The sequence below is a fragment of the Condylura cristata genome, unplaced genomic scaffold (genome assembly GCF_000260355.1).
Source record: "Condylura cristata isolate star-nosed mole 26May11 unplaced genomic scaffold, ConCri1.0 scaffold00012, whole genome shotgun sequence".
Classification (NCBI taxonomy): Eukaryota; Metazoa; Chordata; class Mammalia; order Eulipotyphla; family Talpidae; genus Condylura; species Condylura cristata.
In genome coordinates, this window is record NW_004567113.1 from 26,029,134 (window position 1) to 26,056,583 (window position 27,450).

Here is a 27,450-nt window from a genome sequence, read left to right on the forward strand (position 1 = left end):
TATTTATTTCCTTCTTCCCTAACTCATTTTTTCTTTCTTCATTTTACTCTCTCACCATTTCGTGAAACTCCTTCATAGGTAGTATTTATGAGCATATTGACAACAACACATCTGGATTAAGAAAATGGAAATAATATGCATTAAGTAGAATTAAATGTAAGTAAAAGCCATTCCCCAAGTCTCTAAGGTCTTTTAAAAAACTCAGGATTTCTGAGAAAGTTTTCACCTAAACCCCATAATCCCCCAATAATTAAATCTGTTTCTTCAAGCATTTCCAAGAAAAAACACACCACATCAAATCCATGCACTAATATATTACATGATGTGCTTGTGTGCATTATAATTTTTTCCATCATTAATATAAAGTGCTTCAACTTCATCATGGAAAGTCAAATAAAACTGGGCTTCTTTGAAGGCCACAACTACATTAGCAGTCTGGGTCTCTCTCACATTTCTGTCTTAGTTTCTTCATCTGCACTTCCTAGTGTTAATATTGAAGCATTAAGGTAGCTGTGTGAATTTGGAACGGGTGGGTGTTCCAAAATACTAGTTACTGTGTGCCTGTCCCTGCTTTACTTCACGTTGATGTGTCCTTGCTGCTCTACATTTGCTACTTCAACTAAGCTGCTTTACTTCCATCTAATATATGTATATTTTCTTACTGCTTTCCCCCTTTGCTTCTTAACTATCAATTTCAGATACTATTTAAAGTCTAAGGGAGGCAACATGACATAGCAGAAAGACAGACTAGGATTGTAACTAGCTCTCAACAATGTATGTTATGATTCCTATTTATCTTCTCTGATCAATTCTTCATCTGTAAATGAGGATGATGCTTTTTTTTGTGAATCCCTTATTAGCATTAAATTTGATGTCTGTGAAAATGGCTGGACATGAAACCATTCAATAAACAATAGGTAATACTTCTGGTTCCTTTCCTTCTTCCCCTCCTCCCTCCCTCCCTCCCTCCCTCCCTTCCTTCTCTTTCTCTTTCCTTCAACAATTCTTTTTCTTTCTGAGTTTATTTATTGTCCTGATTCACTAAGTTCCATGAAGGCAACACTGAAGTCTGTGCTACTCTTATCTGTAATCATAGAAGATAACACAGTGCCTGGTCTCAGGTGTAGTTAAAGGAATGAAGGACAGAAAGAAGTAGACAGAAGGAGGGTAGGAGGAATGGAAGGAAAGAAAGAAGGAAGATTGGGAGGGAGAAACAGGAAAGGGAAAGAGATGGGAAGAATGAGGGAGGGGAAAGACGAGGATGCATGTCAATCAATCATAGGGCTTTTGATTAAATCCAATTTTGACTTCCTGTTTCTGCTTTCTAAAGAAGATTTTGAGCCTGAATTTTACATTTTATTTTTGACTTTTTGTTACTACTTCCAATTTTACTTTCAAGCTTTCTATCCACTAAACATTATCACTATGTCTATGAGCCTTTTTTATAAGCTATAGTTGTCTATTTCAGTATTATATATATATATATATATATATATATATATATATATATTATACCAGATTTAAAAGAGTTTACTATTTTCAAATTCACCCTACCTTATATTTTTATTGAATAGTATGTTTATAATAAGATGACTGTTTCTTTTCTAGCAGAGGCAGAAATTTCTTAAGACATAACTAATTTTTTAATAAAAAATAGGATGAGATAATTCTAACTGATCAAGTCAGTAGATATCTAACATTTCATTTGCATTTGTTTATTCTGTGTAAAAAATGTTCTGATATTTCAAAAAAACACAAATTTTAAGTCTAAATTATTTCAGTCATAAACATTTCACATTGAGAGCACTGGGTAATTTTAATTTGTATCTTTTTTGGGATAAGAAGATGAAGGAAATTGATTATGAATATTTTTCACTATTAAGAGCACAAGAAAAAACAAAATTCTTATTTAGGGAAATATATTCTCCATTTACGTGTCAGGAAATCTGACAATATTACATAACGCAATAGATTTTATATGTCCTTTATGCATCTTAAACTACTTGATCATTATTCATTATTTTCTGACATCTAGATTTCTAGTAGAAAAGTAGTTATTGAGAGTAGTTATTGTGTTTAATTGAATGCATACGATTGTTGTCCTGTCCTTAGTTACTTAAGCATTATTTAATTTTTTTAAACAGAAGTAAAGTAGATTCATATCAGCTATTATATGAACGAATCAATTCTCACTACTCTGTGCAAATGTCTACAGAAAAACTATTCTGCAGTGAAATTCCTGTATAATCAGCAGTCTCATTTTAGCCACTTTTGCCAACTCTTACAGGATGTGCTAATAATGAGAAGCAAAACTAGTTCTGTTCCACCTGCCTGCCCTCTGGTGGACGTGCTAATGAGCAGTGAAATGGCTAAGAGGACAGCTGGTGTGAGTGGGATGCTTATTCACAAATAAATCATCTTTTTAACTGAGTTAAATGTAGACAAGATTCAGATCACTTTCCTAATTATTACACATTTATCAAGGCCATCGTTCTGTTGGAAAAAAAAAGTATATTAGTAATATTTGTGAACATTTTTGTCCTTTTTATCCCGTCTCACTTATTTAAGAAGGTCACCGACATTATTAGATTAATGGCTAACTCTAGGCTCAGCTATAATACAGCCCGGTCCATGCTTGCTTTCTATAGGACTGTGATTTTTTTTTTTTTTCCCATTGCTTGAAAAGCACAAGGTGTTGTTCTGGAAAGGCTTGATGGTTGGCTATAAATAGAGAAAAGGTATAAACAAGCAGGAGACAATTCAGCTGATGGTAAGTGGTAATGGAATAGCTACTGCTAAGTTTTGGCTGCACTTCATGAGAACAGGGGGGAAAAGACAGAAGCAATACCCTTCAGGCAACAGCTGTTTACAGGCAATGAAGAAGCACTGGAGAGAAAAAGAGGAGAGTCCTATGCAGCCTGGGAAACAGCTGATGCATAAAAATACAGACAGAATGAAATTAGCAACAAGTAGCTGACTATTTTTTTCTCTTTTTAATGTCCACTCAGCTACTAAAGTTGATGCAAATTAAGCTTTGAAGATAATTGTGTATTCTCAAATGCAACTGTATAGCAATCTAACCCATAGGTTAAAGATACATTTGATTTTAAGATCCCACTACTTTCTGGTTCCATTTCTTAAGTTGCACCATATTTAACTCAACCATTGGGGAAGCAGATTCAGCTACCTATTAAACACGTGACAGTTTCAAAATGTTCAAGATTCTCTGCCCAGCATTCACATTACTCAGCTGTCAAAGTAAAGGGTTCAGATATATGATGTGAAAATTACATTTTAACGAGGTGTCATGTGTGTTTAAAGTTCTTATTCATCACTACATAGCTACAGCTTTTCCAGGAGACACAAATGCACTTAATTAGCATATTAGAAGGACAGAAGGTTCACCTTATCTGCATTGTTAAATCACTACATGTATAGGCTTTTTATTGTTGCTTGAGATTCTACTATCTTCAGCATATATAGGAATAGTTACATTTTCATAATCTCAAATGGTTTTCAGGAAATGTGAATTGTGTTTGGGAAGCAGAAGAACAGGCAGAGAAAATAACTGTAAGTCATGGCTCTGTTATCTTTATGCATAGATTGTGTTTTACAAAATCTAAACCAATAGATTTTTAGTTCTATAAGACATACTAATTTTAGGAAAATTTTGGAGCTGGGTTTCTCTGACTATTTTTATTGTTAATCCAAGGCTGCTACCACATTCTTCCAATAAATGGAAAATATATTTGACAAGGAAAGCTTAACTTGTTCTATGGACAGTTTAGAAACAAATTAGAAGAGTCAAAGAAAATATCTCAAGCCTCACCCCCACTGATTAATCATTACTGAACTCCCACATGATGGTTTGGGAAAAAGAACAATTAAAAGTCATGCAACACCAGTTGCTAATAATAGCCAAAGTTAGCAATGAAACTCTTTGAGGCCTTCATGTATATCTGGATATAAGGTAGCTTGAGGATTATGATAACAACCTAAGAATCACTCAAATACCTGTAAAATAGCTAAATATTATCCGGGATCTTTTAGTTCACATTTTACATTTATACAGCTTATCAGTGTATCTTTATTGAACAGCCAATTAGAAGCCAGGATAAATGAGGAGTTAGTGTCATATTTTGTAAAGTAGCAAATGATTCAATACAAGTACATCTGAAGAAAACTTAAGATCTAAGAGTTAAAGATTTATGCTCTGCTCAGAAAAATGAGTGCACGTTTGTACTCTCCCTGGTGGCGAAACAGGCTAAAGCACGGCATTATGAAGCTCTCCAAAGCCACTGCATCCTGAGTTTGATCATCAACAGTGGAGCTGACCCACAGGGTGTGGCAGACCTCTGATGTGCCCGCAGCTCCCCTCAGCAGTGTACTTCGTCAATCTGCCTGTTCTGCTCCCTACTCTGTCTCTGATGAATCCTCTCACCTACCGCCCCCTGCATCTCTGACCTCTACCCCAGTTTTGTAAACATAAATAAATAAATCTTAAAAAAAAAAAAAAAAAAAAGCTCCAGCCTGACCCGGAGGTGACCACATGGAGCGGCAGACCTCTCCTGACCCGCCCGCTGCTCCTCTCAGCAGTGTACTTCGTCGATCTACCTGTTCTGCTCCCCGCTCAGTGTCTGGTGAATCCTCTCAACCCTCCGCATCTCTGGCCTGTACTCCCGTTCTGTACGAATAAATAAATAAATCTTAAAAAAAAAAAAAAGAGCTCACTTTCACTTATGTTTTATATTCAGATATTAATGCTTAGAAGCATTTTGAATATAGGTATCCGAAACTGACTCCTCTTTCCATAGAATGAATATATTTTCATAAGGCTAAATTACTATTGACTTCTAAATGTAATATCTTTTCCATTCTCTTTGAATTGAAGCAATTTGTAAATGGAAAAAATGGGAGAATATATTCTTAATATCAAACTCATTGAACAGTTAGTTGATCACTTTCTTCCTCTGTTCTAAAATACCAGCTTAAATTTATTTGAATTACTTTTGGAAGAAAGTACTGGTGTGTCTATTTAACATTTGCTAAACTCTTCTTACTCAACAAATCATGACAGAATACCTTCTATTTATATCAACTATTATAAAATTCATAAACAAAAGTAGCTAAAACTATATCAACAATATTATTAATGCAAATCAAAGTCTTACTTTCCTGAACAAAGTTTTAATAAATTGAGATCTTTATATTTATTTTAAAAGTTCTATGAAATTTGTAAATAGAAGGTATATGAACAGCAATATCAAAATAAGTTGATTCATGTACATACTAGTTTCATGCTGGAAAATTATTACTTTTTAAATATTTATTTATTTATACAGAATTGGGGTGGGGTATAGTCCAAAGGTGCAGGGGCAGTGAGAGGATTCACCAGAGACAGAGCAGGGAGCAGAACAGGCAGATTTACAAAGTACACTACAGAGGGGAGCAGCAGGCGAGTCAGGAGAGGTTGCTGTGTCATGTGGGTCACCTCCGGGTCCGGGGATCCAACTCACACTGAAGCGGCCGCAGCTACACTGCAGTGGTGAGTCACCAGGGAGGGCCCAATTCTGAAAATTATTTTTAAAACTTGCAAATTTGCAGTTTACCTGCAGAATAAGTATTTTTCTTTTCTTTTCCTTTTTTTTTAATAACATTGGAAGAGAAAAATAAGAACACGTTTTAAACTTAAAACATTTTCCTGGAAGACTTACAAAAAGACATTTTGAAGCAGAAATTTCACTTATAGGCAACAAAGAACTTTTGACATATAAGTTAAAAAATCAATTTTTTAAAAACAATAATAGCATTGAAACAATTTTTAACAGTTTGTACTGTCCTACAAGATGTTTTCCTTTTTAAAAGAATACAAACATGCATGTCATGTATTTAGCTAAGCAATAGAAAGGACAGTAGTAGTTTGAAAGAATGTGTATCCATAAAATGGAAGGGAAGGTATTTGATGACTTCTGAAATAACTTTTCAAGATATTTCCAAGAAGCTAAGGCTTTTTTTTTTTTTTTCATATTACCCCTCAGAGTTTATCATGCCAGGATTTATGTTTATTAAATTATTAAATATAATCACATCTGATTGCAAGGTTTAAGACTACAGACACTCTTTTAGAGTGCTAATCTACAGTAATCAAATCATGAGAATTATAAATTAGACTTTCATCTTAAGAGTGCTGGATGACTTGGGATACTGAACATATTTCTGTCAAAAAAATCATTCTAGACATGCTGCTCAATAAAGCATGCTTTCCATGACTGTTGTCTCAGAGGGAACATACATCTAAAGTTGACTGTACTTTAATAGGCAGGTGAATTTTGAATAGGTTACATGAACTGCAATGTTATGTCCCTAAGTTAGAAAATGTGGGTAATAATGTAATTTATAGGGCTGGTGTGTAACTACTAGGTTAATGTTATGCTTGTATCAATGATATCATCTCAGTAAAAACAAACACTGCTTTGGTATAAAATTTCTATTTATCTTCAAGGAAACTAAGACCAGGTAGCTGAACAGCCCAGCCGTTATCAAAAGACTGCTTGAGGCAGAATTCAAAACCCTTTTCTTCTGGCTTTCAAATTCATGTTCAGAAACAATATGCTATCTATATGTATACAATTCACAAGAGAATATTTATATATTCAGGAGAAGTATATTTGCTTCCTACCTTCCATCACTCAGATATTTGAATGCACAGGATTGTTATATTTAGTAGAAGTATAATGGAGAAATCCCTTCACACACACTTTAAAAGTATGAATTTCCATTGACTAGAACTCAGTTAAAATCAGAGCAAAATTACCATACTTGTTTAGCAAAAGCAAATCGACTTTAGGTCTACAAACTTAGAATTAGTTTTTTTGATCCTAACAAAGAGAAAGTTGAAGGATCTCCTATAGATACATAGGAAGACACGTAATAACAGTTCACTAAAGACAATTTCTCTGAAAAATACCAATGTTATTTACTGTAGGAAAAAACCCAGCTGAAACCATTTGTGTGGAGTAAGATGAACATCCTCTATTAATGATAACTGAAACCCTCATATCCACATATACCATGCATAAAATTTACTTCCACTCTTATTCTTTCCACCTCTAAACTGCAATAAGTCCACACTCCCAAGTATTAGCTTTTTAATTTGAACACTTAAGAATGAAAATTGATACATTTTCTTACAATTATATTTGCAAATTAAATACAGGTGAAATTCACTCTGCAATGTGGACAGGCTATTTATTGTCATTTAAAGTGACTGAAAACAATCTTTTGACAAGTTAGGAATTTGTTTCAAAAGGTGAACTGAATCATTTCTCAATTCTTGCCACTTTAAACATTTCCTTTTAACAAACACTAGTTAGGGCAGACAAGATGGCAAGTATTTTAACTCCCATAAATAAGCAAACAAAATTTAATGAAAAGCATAATTTGTCTTATGGCCAAAATTACAAGAATTTATCATATATATATATAAACACACAATCATCAATTTATTAATGTATATTAGAAGTATTTTTCGGCTAGTACTTTGCTATCTTCTTACTCTTTATGATTAATTTATAAAACTAATCTAAGAATTTGTTTCAGTCAGTGGTTAATTTATCAAACCAAAATTTGCAGTGCTAATTAATTTTAACTTATTAAGCAAATTAATATACAATCTTTTAAATAAAATATGTTGTCTTTTATTCACTAATCAACTCCCACAAATTATGAGTTATTATTTATTTGAGGCAATTTGAAAGCATTTCCTATTCCAATTAAAAGTCAAAAAAAGACTAAGAAACTTTATCAGTGGAGTTTTCACTAACAAAATATATACTTTGATTTATGAATGTTGATGCTGTTAAAGAACTGTGTTCCTGAAAATTCCAGACGACTGATTCTTGTTTAGGCTTTCAAATGAAAAGGGCATTAACATCGAAAAAACTTACCTGTACTGAGGTGGCTCACATATTGTAGTTGGCTAGACAAGTTCGCAGACTTAGTAAGGAAAAGTTGTTTGTACTACAGTTGTGTATTTAGGCTTTTCCTTCCTTAGAAGGCAATTTAATATATTGACATTGTTGGACATGGAAAAAAAATTGTTACTGAGGAGTCTTGGGGGTTGGAGCAAATACCATACAATTTGTTATTCTAGAATAATAAGCAGTGGAAAGGTGCTCATTCATTCACAGTTGTTGATATTTTCTTTATATATGCCTGTAGCACAGTACTATTTAAGAAAACAAAAGTAATAGTCACACAAAAATATAATAAAAGAAAGGATAAGGCAATGCCATATCCTTGACTTAGGCTCTACTTGTATGAGAAGGAAAACATGCATATATTTGTATATAGGTGTGTGTGTGTGTGTGTGTGTGTGTGTATGAAATGAACTAAATTAAGAAACATAATGGTGAGTTAGCAAAAGCATGGTAAAACAATGCAACAAATATACTATCAAAAAGCCTCCTACATCTTAGTTTTCCATAGTGTTTGACAATGGTGAACAGCATAGTTGTTGGTTAAAATAATTAACATTTGAACTAATATAATTCTGAAAAGCTGCATAAATAAAACTTTTTAAAAAATAAAGCAAATTATGAAAGTCTTTAAACAAGTTTAAAAAATATACCCTAAGGTGGAAAAGTATACATTAAAACAATAGAAATTAAATATTATCTTATGTTTACACAAAGCAGTGGTTTACATTGTTATTTCATATAAAATTGAGATCTGCACTTTTCTGTATATGCCAGTTACAAACACTTTTCTGTATTATTTGTTAGGTATACTCAGACAAACGCTGCCTCAAATTGACTGTATTTCCCATAGGAATGGCCAAATATGAAGGTCTCTGTGAAGTGAATATATTGGCATATGGATCCTGAACAATTATATCAAGCTAACTTTGATATTTTCCAGTGGAAAGTACTATTGAGGGTATGCCACAACCAATTAGGACAACATTCTATTTCAGCAAGGTTTTATGTGCTTCACTACACTAACATAAGCTAAATAGCTGATAATAAAAATGCTCTTTAAAGAAAGAGTAAAGATTGGAGCTTTCTTGCAAGAAGGTAAAAAAAGCCAGATTCTTATAATTTTTTAGAGATGGAAGTTATTAAAAGGAATATTTTTAAGGTGGAAAGATAAACCATTTTTAATTACCCAGGCCAGAAGACAGACCACATAAAATCTCATCAAAATCTACAATAATGTATTGAGAAAAAACAGTACAATAACATACTGAGAAAAAACTATTAACGCTCTCCCCTTGAATACCCTGAAAGTCAGACTTACCTGCTCTGCTATCCAGAGGTCCAAAATCCAAAGAATATTTCACAACGTGGTAGTTATTCCATACATAAAGAAGATTGTCCCTGGGGTTGTAATCCACAGCTGCTATGTACTGGTATGAATTAGGAAAGGGTACATCCACCAAACTATCCTTGCTTTGGTCGGTGTTGTAAATGTAGTCAATCTTATTCCCCGTGGCTTCATTATCATCATCTTCATATACAGATTTGACCACATACAGAATCCCACAAATCATAAATGCATTGGAAGCTGACCTTTTATCATAGGCAGTATCCCATGTCCCTTCAATCCGTAAGGTGTAAGGGTTCAATTGGCTAATGACAATTTTGCCATTGTTTTGTTCTGTTGCATAGATCACCCATAGCCCATTCTCATCCACTGCCAGATCTATGTCAGATTTGCCTCCCCATCGGTAAGGGGAGGTATCATGGTAATTGGCATTTGCTATGATGGCCTCTCCACTCTTTATTCTAGTCCTCAAGTCAAACTTCACGATGTTCCTGGTGCGCTCTTTGTTGAAGAACAAAGCTCCGTCATATACTACAAATCCTGTGCCATCCACCCGGTGAGGGAGTTTGTAGGTTGTAGTTGGCCTTCCAGCAATGAAGTCATCCTTGGATGAGTACTCAGTCAGGGTATCAGTTCTATAGGGAGTCCAGGGCATATAATAAATTTTATCAGAAGCCTGCAGAGGGTCTTTGCACCACGCCCCAGATTGGTGGTCAGATTCAAATAAATGTTCACTCTGGTACACTCCTCTTAACAGTCCAGGACAAAGAAAAACTGTTGGAAGGGAAAGAGTTAAATTAATATATTAATTGAAATATTTTTCATATGTGCTAATTTTTCCTAGAGTGCAACTCTAACAAGGGATACCCATCACTGATTAATGTTTTTTTGTTTGTTTGTTTGCTTGTTTTGCTGCATTCTCTGAGAACACAAAGTAGCCTTTCACATTAAGTTCAACTTTTGTTCAAATTATTTTTATTTCATCTGCTAATATAATTTGGCTTTTTTTTAAACTAGTTTTGCATTTCTTTGGTCTTTACCTTTGCAAATGTGTGTACAATATGTATGGACACACACGTGTGTGTGTATGTATATATATATATATATACATACACACACATATATAAAATACATATATATATATATATATAAAGATGTGAACCATGTCTGTCTATGTATCCTATAGACATCTAACAGACACAAATGTTTATACACAATGTTTTTATGTATCTTATTAGAAATTTAAAATAGTTTTCACACGAATATTAACTATTTGAGAGTTATCATTAAGCAAATGGAATTTCAATAATTAAAAAATACAAAATAAAAGCCCTGCAATATATGCCACTGAAACTTCTAGCAAAAAAGGTCTTAAAGCTGCTATAGCACACACAGAGCATGCAACCCACATGATTAAAAATGAATGATGGATGGATACTGGAAGGAAAAGGAGAAAGGAAGAAAAGGAAAGGAAAGGAAAGAAAAGGAAAGGAAAGGAGAAATAAGGAAAGAAGAAAAGGTGAAAGGTTGCAGAGAAGAACCCAAGATCTAGATTTTAATCAGTTAAAATGTCCTGTTAAATACAGTAGTACTAGAACTGGAAAAAAAAACGTACCTTTTACTGTTACATGAGAACATAAAAAAAAAAAAAAAACAAGACTACTTGCTATAATAGTTTTAATAGTTTGCTGCTTACACACTTCAGACTGAAAATGGGCAGGAATTATTTGAGTCACTTGATTTTTAGTAAGATTCAGAAGCACACTGTGTAAATGATGGTAAGGAAGCTTGATTGGTTTACCTGTAATGACTAATCTGTAAAGCAATGTTTCCCAAAGAGTAGTCCTTGAGGCATATGTTTCAAGTGATGTAGCTAGGTATTATATGGGGGTGAGGGGGTAAGGTAACCTTAACCACATGTGTTTAAAAAATAGAATATTAAATAGAATCACGGCAAAGGATTGGATAGCTTACACACATGACCGAGTCACCAAGACAAAAGTGTTGAGAATGAGTCAATTTTACCAGCTAATTTGAGCACAGGACATACTACAGAGCCTCTTTGGGGCATAGTGACCAGCTGAACCAGCAATGGGAAACACTGCTCTAGTATTTTGGCAACACATACACATTGAAAAATAATCATGCACTCCACTAACATGTCTAAAATTATTAGAAGTGTATTGGGTGGAGAAATTAGGAACTTATCATAAGGATTTTGGATGCTGACCCATATTTTAATGATTAAAATATTACTTTCATGATATTGATGATTATCTCCTTAATAGCAACTAGATCCAATGGAAAATAATCTAGAAACTCAACTAGGAGTTGAAGTTAATAAAAAGAGAAAATGCATCATAAAAATGCCTAAGGTTTCACTGCTATAGAGATGAAAATTTTTGGAGAGAAGTTGACTGCCAAATTCAGTTGGGCTACTAACAATTCATATTCAGTGATATTTTTGATCAGATGAATTTTTCAAAATTCTAAGAAAATTACTGTAAGGTGTAGCTAGACATTGTCAAAATGCATATAAACTATGTTATATGCATAATGAGCCCTATGTCCTTCAAGTATTTCAGGAGACCCCTTTCCCCTGTAGGCAAAAAAATAAATAAAAAATAGGGGAAAGCACACCAGAAGTTAAGGAAAATTATCGAGTATAGAAATAAAAGCTAATCTAAAGCAATCACTGTCCATTCCCATATACTGGATTTTTAACTACGCAAAGAAGAACAAAATACATGGTGGAAAGTTTTATTCTGTTAAGCTGTTTTAGGAAAACAGGATCAAACTAGCACTGGTCAGCACAACAGATTACAGTGAAGTTGAGCAGCAGAAGTAGTAAATAAATTTTCAGAAAATAAATAAGAATTAATAACAAAATTATTTTAACTAGTGGTTAAACTGTTAAATAACTTAGCCTAAAAATAGTATATAATTTATGAAAGGTATTTAATTACCTTTTTGTTCCACTTCTATTGGAGAGAGAGAAGTAAAGAGAGAAAGGAGAAAAGAGAATAGATTAATGGTACGGTATTGGCCAAGCACTTTTTATTCACCTCTTCCAAACTGAAAGCAAATAATTTATTTCGCTCATACTTGCTTTATTCAACACTATGTTTTTAAAAACTCATTCATCTGGTAATATTATTTTTAAGGCAATAACATTATAAGTTTACAAATACAGTATAAACTTGGAAAAATAAGGCAGATTTTAATTAAACTAAGACTGATAAATAAACCATACTAAACTATAGACACAGCAAACACAATATTCATAATCAGAGCACCGATATATCCATTTGAAAGGCAGGTAGGTATTTATAGATAAAAAGCTTTCAAATAGTTTGGGTAGTCTCACTTATAAAGAATTATAGTATATACCAGTGTTAAAAATAATTGTCTTGCTTTATATCCATCTCAAGAATCAATCTCTTCGAAGAATCTACAACTCATTTTCAAAAGTCTAAGGTATTCTGTAGCTTGTCAATCTGATGAGAAATGTACATCACAAGGCTAATGTTAGTGGGGATACTCTCAGACAGAATAAGTAGGTTTACACTAATTACTGAAGCAACTTCTCTCCCTACTACTTCTCACTATTTTAAATGATTGTGCAAAAATACTGTCACTGAAAGAAATCAGTTATCAGAATATTGATGCAAATAAAGAACCACATGCTGTGACCTTTCTCAAATTCCTAGCTGATTTTTTTTATAAACTCTTATAAAAATAGAGATCCTTGAACATGTATAGTTAAATGTCTCTCAGTTACAATTAAATTATTATATTTTAGGTTTGAATACAAATCAGGAAATTTGGGGTAAGTTACATAACATATTCAGAAAGTCAGTAAGCAACATCTTTATTTTATAAATATTTACCTCATTATACAGTTTTCCTCAATCACAAGAATGAAGGGGAATAGTCAGAGGTCTTTTGCAATCTGAGAAAATTTCAATGGAAGGAATGAAATGCAATATACACAATAGATTTAAGACTCCAGGGAAGTTTTGAAACAAGGGAAAAATATTGTTTTGGGAAATTACATTTTGGTGTAATTTTTGTACTTTCACCTAAGCTCATTTCTTTAATTACTATCAAAATCACACTCATTTCGCTCCATTGACTTTTTGAAACCCCAATATAAAATGTGTTAGAAGAACAAACTGGTATATATTAAAAGTTATGTCTAGAAAGTTGAAAATGTCACCATCATTTTTAGATACCTTATTGTACTAATTTACAAATCTCATTTTTACAGTATTGCTTAGACTTTCAAAAGCTCAATTATACTGTCATAATTTATCACTATACTCAAGCTTTATTCAGTAACTGAGTTTTTACCAGACCACATGTCTCATTAGAGGTCAGTAAAAACTTTTCCTGTGAAGTAACTTCATACCATATTTAAAATACTAACAAACTTGAGTCAAAATTGACTAGATATGCAAAGTTATGTACCCTAAAATTATTTAATCAACAGTCTTAGAAGTTTGGACTTGGGGCCTTTAAAATGACAGTTGTTGAGCCCTCCCTGGTGGCGCAGTGGGTTAAAGCACAGCACTAAGAAGTTTAAGCCACTTCCGCATGAGTTCGATCCCCGCCTGCTCCGGAGGTGACCACATGGCCAGGCAGACCTCTCCTGACCCGCCCGCTGCTCCCCTCAGCAGTGTACTTCGTTGATCTGCCTGTTCTGCTCCCCTCTCTGTCTCTGGTGAATCCTCTCACCCTCTGCATCTCTGGATTGTACCCCAGTTCTATATGAATGAATAAATAAATCTTGTATTAAAAAAAAATGACAGTTGTTGTTGGACATGCAAGTCACACTACAGTTGAAATTTTTTAATGCCTCACCTACTAGGGAATTTCTAGAACTGATTTTGCTCTTTGAAATAACTCTTAGTACACATATACCTTGATAATTATATGTAGAAGTATTTATTTTCTATAACACAAATTTACACTCAGCAGCTTTAATACTCTTTCACATAAAACTGTTAGGGAATTTTATATTTAAAGGCATATGACCTATCTTCTTGGTTACTGGCATTTTTTCTTCAACGATATGGATGGAACATGTGTTAAAAAAATCTTGATATTTATTACTGTAGATACTTCCTTACATTTTCAAAGACATTTTTATATTTCAAGTTACATTTACTTTTTTTTTTTTTCTCAATAGTCATCAGCAAAATTTTGCTTCTAATACTCTGGTCCTGGTTTATTTTCAGAGGAATTGTTATAAGCTCTACCATAAATAAAATTTGCCTCCATTACTTGCTGGCAACTCAAAGTTAGGATCAGGCAGTTCTACTTCAGAGAAAATTATTATGGTCTTGCCTATATCATGATTGGTGGTGGCTCACTTGTCTTTTATTTGTTATTTCAAAACTGAAGTAAAACTACCCTACAATTTAAGTTGAGACAGACACACATAATTCCATAACAAAAAACCAGCAGGGCAAACATAATTTGTTATTTAAAAGCTTAGCAATATTTAGGATCAGTCAATCCTTGTCTGATTCTAGACGTTTCTTTTCCCTGAAAACAACATGTCCGTATACAAGGAACATCATATGTCCTTCACAACCTCACCAGTGCCTGGCACATAAAACTCAGTAAACAGCTATTGTAACAATACATAATTCAAATGAAAGTGATTGTACTTCTAGCTATTTTAAGCATATAATCAAAAAGGAAAAATGAACAACAGAAACTATGTTTACTATACAGAATCATATGTGAAATGCATTATCTGCCTAATGTCTTTGGATATTTTATGGATGAGAGGAAAGTAAAATTTATGTGTATTTTGTGTCTCCAAGTCATTAAATGTAAAACTTGAGGGAAAAAAAAAAGGAAAAAGTTAAAAAGTATATGGATGGTCTTGAGGGTTATATTGCCTAGAAAAAAGTGTTGCAATAAAACAGACTGTGATCATCTGAAAGCACAGGCTGAAAATACCCCCTTCGCTCCTCTCTAATGAGATCATAAATAAATGAATTGTGTGATGACATCAGTGCTCGGCTTTCTTCAGGACCTCCTGTTTTTCAGTCTCATTCAATACCCTGAATTCTGACATTATAACTGTCATTGTTCATTTTACAAACCTCTTTGAACTATTTTCTCTTCTTTCTCTCTTCACTTTTAATCCCTGAACTATTTTTATTGTCTATTCAGCCTCTATAAATATGTTTATATATTTCCTTAAAGTGATTTCACTGTTGTTCTTTGTCAAACTTAATGTCATAAGCCAGATCCTGTGGATAGAGTAAATGACAAATTCAAACTAAGGGCAATTTTATTCTATATAAAAGGAAGGACCAGGAAAAGACATGATGTTAGTAAAAGTTCCCTTCATTCCCCAATATTTCATAAGAGATACAACATATAGTATATCATTACTTAGATAAACAAGATGCTATTTACTAGTTGTATCCATAGCTGCACCATATGCAATACTTTTGAATTGATTCTTTAATTAGAAAAGGTATGGATGAGAGAGCATATGCATGAATTGCCAAGCTTTTTAAAATTGCATTGCAAATTAGAGAGAAATAAAATTGTTGCATGCCAAAAATTGTTAGTACCATAACTAAGAACTATGAAATTGTATCTAATTCTAATGCAGATTTAATTTTCTTTTCTTTTAAACTGTAAGCCAGATAACACATTTTCTTTCCATAATTTAAATGCTTCAGATAAGCAGAATGTTATAACCCAATGATGCTTCTAAATTTCTGTAACATATAAATAAAAATATACTTAGGGGGAACATAAGATAGTTATAGAATAGTGAATAATTCATAAACAAACATCTTTCATTGAAATGTATTACTTTAAACAGAATTATTTTCTTGGTTACATTTGGCTTAGACTATTAAAATACATTTGGGTACTCTTATCACAGGATAGCTGGGCAGTTAGGAAGATGGTAGAAAAGCAATTTAAGTTAGTAAAAATAAAATGTTTTGGATGAAAGTTTGCTGGTACGTCATCCAGAATGTCATCTATAAGGGGGTAATCAAAAGTTCATAATAATACTTGGCATTTTATAAAGCATGTTATTACTTAACAAAATATTTTTACAAGAATCACTTGCATTAATAACACTATGATGTGATATGTATTGTTTCCATAACAGAGATGAGTCATGGGAAACTCAAAGTTTGAAGAATTTGAAAAAGATCAAGAATGGTAGGTGATAGAGATCCATTATTTGTATAATATCACACACTAGCTCTCACCGCTAGTTGAAAAAAAAAAAAAAACAGTAATGACAAAATGAAAGAGAAAAAATACTGAGTATTTACTACTTGATGGTCTGTGGTTTTAAATATTTTACATGTACTATCTACTTACTAATCACATTAACACTGTAAAATAGTATTCTTGTTTCATTGTTAGAAAGATAGAAACTGAAATTCAGGAAGCTAAATAAATGATATGTTGCAGAACTAGGATCCAATGTTAAATCTCTAACACTAGAACTGAAGTGCTAAATCACTAGCTTTCATGCAAGATACTATTGTTGAAAGATTCCACTGATGAGGCGCAGGGGGAATTAGTTTTCTCAGCACCCACTCTTATTTTTCAAAAGTCAACACTGGTTTATCCACCCAATTTATAAGTATAGTAAATCATTTGATGGCCCAATCTCAATTAATATAGCTGATGGTGATCTCAACAAACAAAACATTTATAAGATTAGTATTAAGGCCTATAATAACTTATCTTGAAAAAAGTACTGCATGGTTTATTGCTAAATGATCTCTACTCAGAGACCTCTTTTTAAGTTATCTTTTCAGACAAGAGGACTGCTTCATATAACTTTATACAGCAATGTCCATTCCAGAATCCAGACTAACATTAGTAACCTCAAATGCAAGAAGTCAACCACTTAACTTAAATCAAGGTTTGACAGAGGTGAAAGAAATGCAGGGAATGGGCCTCCTTGGTGGCACGAAGGGTTAAGTCTCACCACTATGAAGCTCTCTGCAGTCCCAGTAGCAAGAGTTTGATCCCCAGCCAGGGATCTGACCCCAGTGGTGCAGCAAACCTCTCCTGTGTGGCCTACTGTTCCCCTCAACAGTGTATTGCAGTCAATCTGTCTATTCTGCTCCCCACTCTGTCTCTGTGAATTTTCTGCACCTCTGACTTATACCCCAGTTCTTATATGCATAAACAAATAAATCTTTAAAAAATGCTGTGGTAAAAGAACTAAGTATACTAAGCGTACATAAGATTATTTGGTGTCTTTTTTCCTACTTGAAGACAAAAAAAAAAAAGCATGTTAATAATTAGGAATCGTAAGCAGAATTTTGCTCATGGGAATCTGTGTCTGTCTGAGATAATTCAGTAGCTAAATTCCATTGGCCTAGTCAAACATAGTTAATTGGATAGTGAATAATTTCTTCTTATTTCCTGTGCACAATTTAGTTATAATATTTGATATAAGAACTGCATGCCCCGGAACACTAGCATATTCTTCCCTATTTGTTTTGCTTATGAATTTATATTCTTCTTTGAGAGGCAGTGACAAAATGAATAATATTCTTTAAAGGATAGTTGTTCATTAGCCAGGTCAAAGAAGAAAAGAGAAATGATCAGCTGAGAAGCCTTCAAATGGTCTACAATGCTACAGAGCACCAAAAAATGAAACTGAATTTAAAATGAAATTAAATGAAAAGGAAAACTTTCCCTTCCATCTTTATAACACTCAGCCAGTTCCTCTCTGCTTAGTAATTTATTAAGCATTTTTTTGTTTATTTTAGTGAAATGTGTGAAATTGGAGGAAAGGAAGTTTCAGAAAATGAAATGAATGATTGCATTATTCTTTTCTCTATTGGTCCACTGGCACAGAATTTGCAGCCTATTAAAACTAGCCCCTGACTGTTTTTTCTTAAGAAAGGTAAAAAAAAATGAGCTTGTTGGTAAAAGCACTGAGGAAGGAAGGAACTTTCAGCAGTGTAAGACTGTTAGTTCTAGTTGTTTTTTTTTTTAACATGTTAAAATGAAATTTGTACATAAAACATAGTGGCTGGTAGCTAAAAGTCACTGCAATTTTGCTAAAGTTATTTTTAATTTTATGTTTTTAGCTATAAATTTAAATATTATATAAATAACATTAGTATATTTACCAAATAGGTTTATTAAAATAAAACCTTAAAGCTCAATTAAGTTTCACATGGAAACTATATTTTTTCAGGAATTTCTATAATAACATTTTTGTTAATCTACTAAAAAGTTAGCTATATATGTTCTTTTTTTAAGGTTTATTTATTTGTGCATACAGAACTGGGGGACAGGCCAGAGATACAAGGGCAGTGAGAGGACTCACGAGAGTCAGAGTGGGGAGCAGAACAGGCAGATTGATGAAATACACTGCTGAGGGGAACAGTCGGTGAGACAGGAGAGGTCTGCTGTGCCATGTGGATCATCTCTGGGGTCTGGGCTAGCTAGCAGTGCTTTGTTCCAACCTGCTGCAACACCAGGGATGTCCTAGATATATATATTCAAAGCCTCTCTTATCTACCATGTCCTAGCATGTAGACCAGTTCTGAAATAGAAATCACTCAACTAATATTTCAAATATGCTATATTAATATAGGAGGTCTTTATCTACTATATTCCTATTTCAGAAAGCACAAGAAAAAAAGAAGTATATGTAGATAACATTATTACTATATCAATGTAAATATTTTCTATATATGATTTCAATACTAAGTAAATGTATTCTACATTTTAAAATAGTGATCACTGAGATAAAAAAAAGCTTACATGTTCAGGTATTTTCAAACATGATAAAACAAATTCATAAATTTGAAGGAAGAAGCATTTCCAGCACCATTACTCAACATTTACTTAATGTGTATTATGTGGACACCTTTATTATTAACTTAATTATCAAAACAAATCTTAGTTAACTATACTATAATTATTTTACAGATAAATCAATTTTAGGGTAAATAAATTAAGATCTTAATTTCTTAAGATCACAAACCTATAATAATAAACAACACAAATAATAAGAAACACTGTTAAATTAAAAAAATAAATTAAAATTTGGCTCGAATGTTTAAACTTATCAGTAGCCTGCAGTTTCTCAAGGAAATGCCTGATTGATTTATACTCAACCAGAACATGAAGTCACATTTTTATATTTACTTTGAAAAATTCAGTAAATTTGAAAAATAAATTCATTTTTATGATATTTTGAATGAAAGCTCAAGTTACGAATTTTGAATGAAATGATACATATAAAAACTCTTTGGAAATAGTTCTCTATTGCCAAATGGGCTGAACATTTGAAATAAAGATTCAGATTTCTTAAATTCCCTAGTTCAAATTACTAGTAACAAACAATGGAATTTTAACTCACAAGTTTTCTCTTAAATAACCATACTTTCTATATAGATTACAAGTAGCACATATTCATCATGGAGAGGTTTTATGCTCTATGAAGCCTATCAACTTTAAAAAAGGGAGCTGTGCCAAAATTTTTAACTAACTCCTCAGCAATGAAAGTAAAAATCAAATGCTTATGCAATGAAAGGAAGAGGAGAATAGAAAACTGTGGTGTGCAGCAGTGTTAAGAGAATGTGGTTTCCTTCTTTTGACTAATAGTTTCTTCTACTATTGTAAATCTGATGTCTTAATATCCTGTCTAAGTAAAGTTTATGCATTTGGAAGAATCAGCAGTCTTTTATGAATCTTGTCTCTCTGCTTAGCAAACTATATATTGTCTATTTGAATTCTGGGCCATTAAATTCTTGCGAAGTGTTTACTGCTCTAAACATATTATTGGTCCTGTCACTGAACAGTACCCTCTCTCTGTTTTATGGCTAATGTAGCATTTCTCCATGGCATCAATAGATTAAAACATTTACTACCAGAAAAAAGTATGTGAAAATGGAGCAAACTCCTTTTGCTACCAGCAAACTCAATAAATCTGTCTGGTTTACTGATGTTCACTTTCATTTAAAATCGGTATACATTTGTCTTGCAAACTTCAAGAAGGCTGAGAGATAGGCTATTTTTCTTTTATTCTTTTCACCCCACTGGCAGTAATGATACTTTGTTAATGTTAATAAACTGCAGTTTAATAGCACCAGATCTATATTTCTGATATGTACTTGGAGATATATAGAAAGGAGTCAATTAAGGGTATATTGAGACTTTAAAAGATTTTAATCTATTGTTTCTGGAGCCATACAGCACTTTCAGTATAGAAAGTGGCAAAGAATACTTTTTTTTTTAATTTTGATATGATTTTGATGCATTTTTACATTTATCACAGAAAAATAAGATCACTAACAAACTTAGTTTATATCCATCTGGGCAAATGAAATTAAAGCAAATGTACTCCTATATTCTTATGCTGGTAACTTATGGCTAAAATGTTTGGAATAGTCAGTAATTCTCTTGACATTATGGAGGATGAAATGATATCCTCTTCTTTTTTCAGCCCTTGGCTTCCCACAGAAGATGATTATGGTCACGGCATATATAAGTGAACCATTTTGACCAATTAGCCAAGACTATAGCAGCTAGAATAGATGCTCACAGATAAAACAACCTGTTCTCTCCCAGTTCTAGGCACCATATTACCTTTACCTTTGCCTATAATAATTATGCCTACAACTGAAAAATAGGTATACTAAAGATTTTACACACCTACTGCAAAACAAAATATCTGTTATAAATTCCAGAATTTTTATTATGACACACTTGAAATTGTTTGAAAAACTATGTGAGTGAAGGCCTTTTTTTTTTTTTTTCATTGCCTTTTTGTACAGTTTCCTGACACATAAACTCTCTTTTTTACCCATGAAAAACCAAGTTGGTTATCAGGTCGTTCTCTACCTAAACATCTCTTTTGGAATGAAATGTAATTATTCTATGCCCTTGCAAATACCACTGACCATTTAACATTGACTTTCACAATCTCCAAAAACTCATCTAATATACAGTAAAATCCTACCTTGTCTATGAAATTTTTAATGACTTCCTATGTGCTTGTTTTTGAAAATTAGACTTAAGAAGAAAAATGTTTTGCTATAATTAATCATCTTGGAAAACTTGGAGTAAGGCTTATTTTAATTAATTAGCATGTAAACAAAAAAGTTAGCAGTCATTGACATGCCAGAAAGCAACAGATTCTTTGCAAGGTAGCTCAATTCTTTTAAACAAGTCATTCTTTCTTCACCAGCATTATTATAGACACGCTCCATATTATCTCCAAAATGACAGTATATAAAATTTTAAGAATGGAGTTAAGATAATTAACGTGTTTCCAAATCTTATTATTTTAAATATTTATTTATTTATTCTTATAGAACTGGGATAGAGGCCAGAGGTGTGGTGGGTGAAAAGATTCACCAGAGACAGAGTGGCGAACAGAACAGACAGATTGACAATGTACACAACTGAAAGGAGCAGTGGGTAGGTCAGATGAGGTCTGCCATGCCATGTGGGTCCCTGGCCAGGAGTGTTTCATAATATGGTACTTTAACCTGTTGTGCCACCAGGGAGAACATCAATTCTTATTTTTTAAAAGCTATGTAATATTTCTACTTAAAAGCTATGTAATATCTCTACAACACACTAGTTTAAAAATAGTTGGTAAATACTACTGACTCATGATGCCTACTTGTTTTGAGTTATTAAAACATAATAAACTCAAATGTTCCTACACGATACAGCGACACATGTGTCAAATGTTCCTACATGATACAGTAATGCATGTGTCACCATGATACAGTGTCCTAATCTGGGATCCTTGGAGACACAGGCTAACCCAAGGACCTCAATGCAGGTAATTTATTTGTAAAGAGAACTTAGAAACAGTATAAAGGGCCAGGCAGAGAGATAAAGAAAAAGATGATAAGTCTAACTATATAATGAACTTGCCACTTTTGATAAGTAGCAGCAAGCTTTCCCAAGATCCCTTAGAAATATAAACCTAGGGTAATGACACATGGCTCTTCCTCCCTAGTGGTTGAGGACAACTTCACCAGTATGGACTCCTCTCCATATGTGAGAGCAGCTGGATATCAGCTAAGAAAGCTATTGGCTTGAGGTATGGCAAAATATTATCACCAGACAAATAGGCATTCCATTTGGGTAGCTGAGTTAGGCTAGAGAATCCACAAAATTGTTCACTTTGGGTATAAATGAAACACAAGTTGAGTCAAGTGGATAATATATGTGCCTGTGGCATATCCTCTATTATGTGTGTGTGCATATGTGTGTCTTTGTAAACTAAACAGTATCTAGACCTTCACCTTTAACTTCTATTTTCTAATAACAGTATCTAGACCTTCACCTTTAACTACTATTTTCTGTATATTTAGCAATTACTTCCATTTTGGACAATGTGAAAGATATTTTAGATATTTTAATCTGTCAGTCTGTCAGTTTTTCTTCTTCCTCTTCCTTTTTTTAATTTTTTTTACTATTGCACTAATACTAGCTTATTTTTGTAACATCATTTCCAGTTGCATGCAACTGACAGTGAAAAGTTCAGAAAAGGATTATAGCTAGAGGTCTAAAATTTACACATTCCACAGAACAACTGTGGCAGGCATAGAAAGAAAAAAAATGGAACTTATGGCTAATTCTTTCTATTCTTATGTCAATCATGGCAATGGATTAGGAAAAAGGCAAAACACTTAAGATATTGGATGCTGAATTAATAGCATCTACAACCAACATTATGAGTGGCTTTGGCAGAGCTAATAATTCCTGTTCCCCTACTTTATTTTGTGGTATAATAGCATTCATTTAAGTTATAGACATTCCTATTTTGATAAGAGAAATGTTCTTAGGTAGGCCCTCATCATAAGAAATTTATTAAAATACTTCCTAAATGCAAGCTATTTCTCATTTCTTAGGGTCTTATTTCTTGAATTTTTAAAAAGCAGCATATTAAAAGAAATCATTGTAGTTCAATATAGTTGAATGGAATCCAGAATTCTTGTATAGGAAGGGTTGAAAGAGTTGGGAAGGAAATATTTGCAATTTCAACTCACATATTTTCATTTATTAACTTAGGTACAGAAAAATAAGTCCTTGCAACTTTGAAGATTCTAAGACAATATGACTTAGAATTAGACTAAGGTCAAAGTTAGTAAGCAACCTGAAATATCTATAAGTAATTTATAGGTAACAGAATATATGCTTTGCTTTACACTGGGTGCACAATAAATACTTGATGATTGATTAACTTAGTAAACATAATGATGAGTTAATAAAAACTAATTTCTAGTTGGAGGAAGAACATATTCAAAAAAATTGAGTGTGCAAAGTGCTCATCATACAAGCATAATTGGCTCCAAAATGTTTCCTCATCGGAGGAAATGAGCACAACCAACCATTAACTACTGGTATAATTAATATAAAATGACAGTATGTTTATTAGTGCAAAAGTAGGCTCCAGAATCAGGCTCATGATATAGTATAGGCATTCATATTTACATACTTAAATAATGATAAAGTCTTATCATTACATGTATATATAATTACTTTTTAATGAGTTGGGTACTTTGCAATAGCTGTAACATCAGTCCTCATCATTCTCCACTGTTTGAGTGTTTTGATGCCAAGTTTAACTGAGAGACAATCTTGAAGGCATATGGTAGTAATTTTTGTCATCAAGGAAAATGTTAATTTTGAAAGCATACATGTCTTCAGAAACAAAGTACATATGTATATATGGAACTAGGGATATCAAGAAATAAAAGGAAACAAAGACATGGAAATATCAGGTGTTTCCTTCCATGCAGATGACAGGCATCTCTTCAATTTAAGTAGGTGGCAGGTGTGCTTTTGTAAAGCTATCATCTATAGAATTGTACAGATTATGAAGGATCTGAGTATGTCACCTTAAAATATGGAAACTTGGCATAGTAAGTATTTTAAGCTAAAGGAATATGAAACAGCAGTTGTAAAAAGGATTCTCTGACCTTTCTCTTTTCACCTTATAAAAGGAACCATCCTCAAACTTTGAAGAAAGGAGCTTCCTTACCTCTGAAGAGAGCGGCATCATGAGAGGCTCACAAAAGAATAAACTAAACTCTGGTTTCTCCAGCTTATTACCAATATTCTACACTTGGTTTTCAACATATCTTTCTAGAACTCTTATTATTTATCAAATACAGTATAAAAACACTCAAGTTTAATCATTTCATAGGGTCTGCAATTATTAAGTCTCCTGAGTCTCATAGAACTTGTATTACATTTGTATGTTTTTCTCCAAAGTGTCAATGCACTTTGCAGAACCTTGGATAACCAGGTAAATATTAGGGAAAAAAAAGTCCTCTATAAAAAGACTAGTAAAGATTATGAGAAATGGGATATTATGTAGTAAATTAGACTTTTATTTTTCAAATTTTATATCATTGAGAGATTTTCATATATTTAACACTAGATTAAGCATTTTAAATATAACATCTCTTTTGATGGTTCTGTATTTAACTTCATGTTGTAGATGAGGGTGTCTAAGGCTCACTAAACTGGGTGCATTGCCCAAGGACACATAGTTTATATTTGACAGGGATGAGGTTTCAACCCAGATTTGTAAGAATCTAAATCCTATATCCTAACAAAAAATGCTATACTTGCTTTTGTGGTTACAGTGTAGTACAGAATGAAATACAAACATAAAATTTTCTTTGCAATAATTCCTAGATGGCTGAACATGTTTTTTTTTTTTTTTCCTCCCAGATATGATTCAAAGCCAATATCATTCTAACGGTTTAGTGAAACAGTAGTATCTATTAGTTCAACCATTGTACTATTACAGCAAAATCTCTGAGGCATGTTTTGAAGCAGTGATGATAGGTTCATAGCATCCCTGTGGCTAAATGGATTTTATCTTCAGTAATGGACAAAATGAGAGAAAACAGTAGCAGCCTCACTATACACTCTTTACACATAAAGAAGTCAACAATGCACACTAAATATCATTTAGAAACATTGCAGTTATATTCTTTGGCTAAAACAGGCAAGGTTAAAATGGGTAAGGAAAGATAATGGACTAAATTTAAGAAGAAATTACAATGGGCTGTAAGTGGTCACGGGATTGTAATATCAAGATCTATATGAATAGTTATAAAATGTTCTATAGGTAAGGTGGGACGTAAAGTAAATGTTTAAGAATTATGAAAAGAATTTCTTAATTCTATTCAACTTTCATTTATAGCAGGAAATAGAAATAGAAAGAAATGCTTTTTATTGTGTCCTATTCCTGCATTAAATAATACATGTAAGAAATCTGTATTTTTGACTTGGAAATTTTGTATTAAAAAATGATAAGGACTTTAAACAACTAGTAACAGTTGGTAATAATACATCTTTAAAACAGGTTTTAAACTTTCTCTAAATACATGAAAATTACTGAAAGCTTTCTCACTAAAGATATTAAAAACAATAACCCAATGACTCAATTAAAGACAGTTAAAAGTTAATAATTATAACTTGATATGTTATTAGAATGAAACTATTTATTATGGTTTTAATTTCCTCTCCTTCCTAAACAGTGGCCACAGTCTCCCAGTGCTAACGAAAATTCACAAGGTATTGTTCATGAAAATGTCAGCAACATTAACCAAAAAGGAGATTGCAAGTTTGAAAACAAGCCAATAACTGTGCTAAATGACTCACAAAATTTGAATTTCAGAAGGGAATGTCTGAAATTTTGGTAAAAATTGCTCTGGGAAATATATATATATATATATATTTCAATTTACACATTATAGGCACAAAAGAAAAGAATGAAAGTAAAGCAGGGTGACCCACACTGAGTCTACGATAACACATGTGTGGCGTGGTGAGGTAAGCCTTCACACGATAGTCACGGGGTCCTCCTGCCAAGTTTGGAGCAAGTATGTTAGCACATATGGGTCTAGCATCAGGGGGCCTCAGAGCAGAGGATTGTCTTACACACCATGGGGTACATGCTGGGGATACATGTGAAGAGAGACAAACACGGGAAACTCTGGGGTTTCCATTTTTTTTCCCTATTCTTGTTCATTTGTTAAAAAACTAAACCTCGGTCACTTACACCTGCTGACTAACATTTGTAAAATCTGTTCAGACAAGTAAAAATGTGCACATGCTTGAGCAAAGTTAAACCAACACAGCCTTAAGAAAATCAAGTTCAAGCAAACCCCTTTATAAACAATTTCAAAACTTTCATTCTATAGTTAACTTTCATGAAAGTATTAGCACTCACAAAAGAACCTTCCTATGGCAAGATTTGTTTATTGTTAAGTGGAAAGACAGTTTTTGTTTTTTTTCCTCAACCAATCTTGGATTTTCAGAGAAAACAAATATCAAAACTTGAGCAAATCTTTGACCTCTTTAGCTATTATATATATATATATATATATATATATATATATATATAAGCTATTATATTTTTTATGTTACATTAAAATCCTTTAGCCAGTAATAGTGTTGCTCCCATGAAGCACTGCTAATCAGATTTTTTAACAAACTGTTGTTACTTACACATTAAGACTACTAGAGATCATAGATGGCACCCCAAAGAAAACAGAGCCTGCTGGGCACTTTTACAGCAAATGATTCTATGCCCATAATGACAAGTGACCACCTCCTAGGGTACAGACACTTTACCTCAGTTTTTCTCCATTCTGATCTCCAATCATTTTTTTTTTAATGTAAAAAGGAAAATGGTTAAAATAAACATCAAAGCAAATCGCAGAAGAAACATGTCATAGAGGAGCACCATACAGCATGGTGGAGGTGCGCGCTGCAGAGTGTGCTGACAGGATCCGGTCTTTTTTTAGAACCCGCTTTCTCTCTCATCTGTCTCTCTGAGTCACTGCCCAGCAAGCCCGTCCTAATTTGTTCTCCCTAACGATCAAAGTAAAATCTCAAGGTCTGTGTCTTTTATAAATTGATCCATTTCCCCCCTAAATCATTTCCTACATTTCTCATACGTGGCATCTTAACTTCCAAATCAGTAAGTTGTTTTCAGAATTTGGAACCCTTCGTTATTACATTTTTTTTAACTGTATAGATAGATGTCTCCCACAAGCTGTTTGTGTAGCAATGATTAAATACTAAGTTTTCAGAACAATCTTTTCACTC

At 33.0% G+C, this 27,450-nt stretch overlaps 1 protein-coding gene across 14 annotated transcripts in view; it reads right to left on the reverse strand.

Moving 5' to 3' along the window:
• Nucleotides 1-27,450, reverse strand: part of ADGRL3 (adhesion G protein-coupled receptor L3) — a 726,682-nt gene that overhangs the window by 260,359 nt on the left and 438,873 nt on the right. For 13 of the 14 annotated variants that reach the window (XM_012724122.1, XM_012724111.1, XM_012724117.1 and 10 more), the window contains 2 exons: nucleotides 12,291-12,305; nucleotides 9,298-10,098 (listed from right to left, as the gene is read on the reverse strand). In XM_012724122.1, the coding sequence (XP_012579576.1) occupies nucleotides 9,298-10,098; nucleotides 12,291-12,305 (816 nt within the window). The remainder of the gene's footprint in view (nucleotides 1-9,297; nucleotides 10,099-12,290; nucleotides 12,306-27,450) is intronic. The other variant, XM_012724113.1, reaches the window with a different exon arrangement.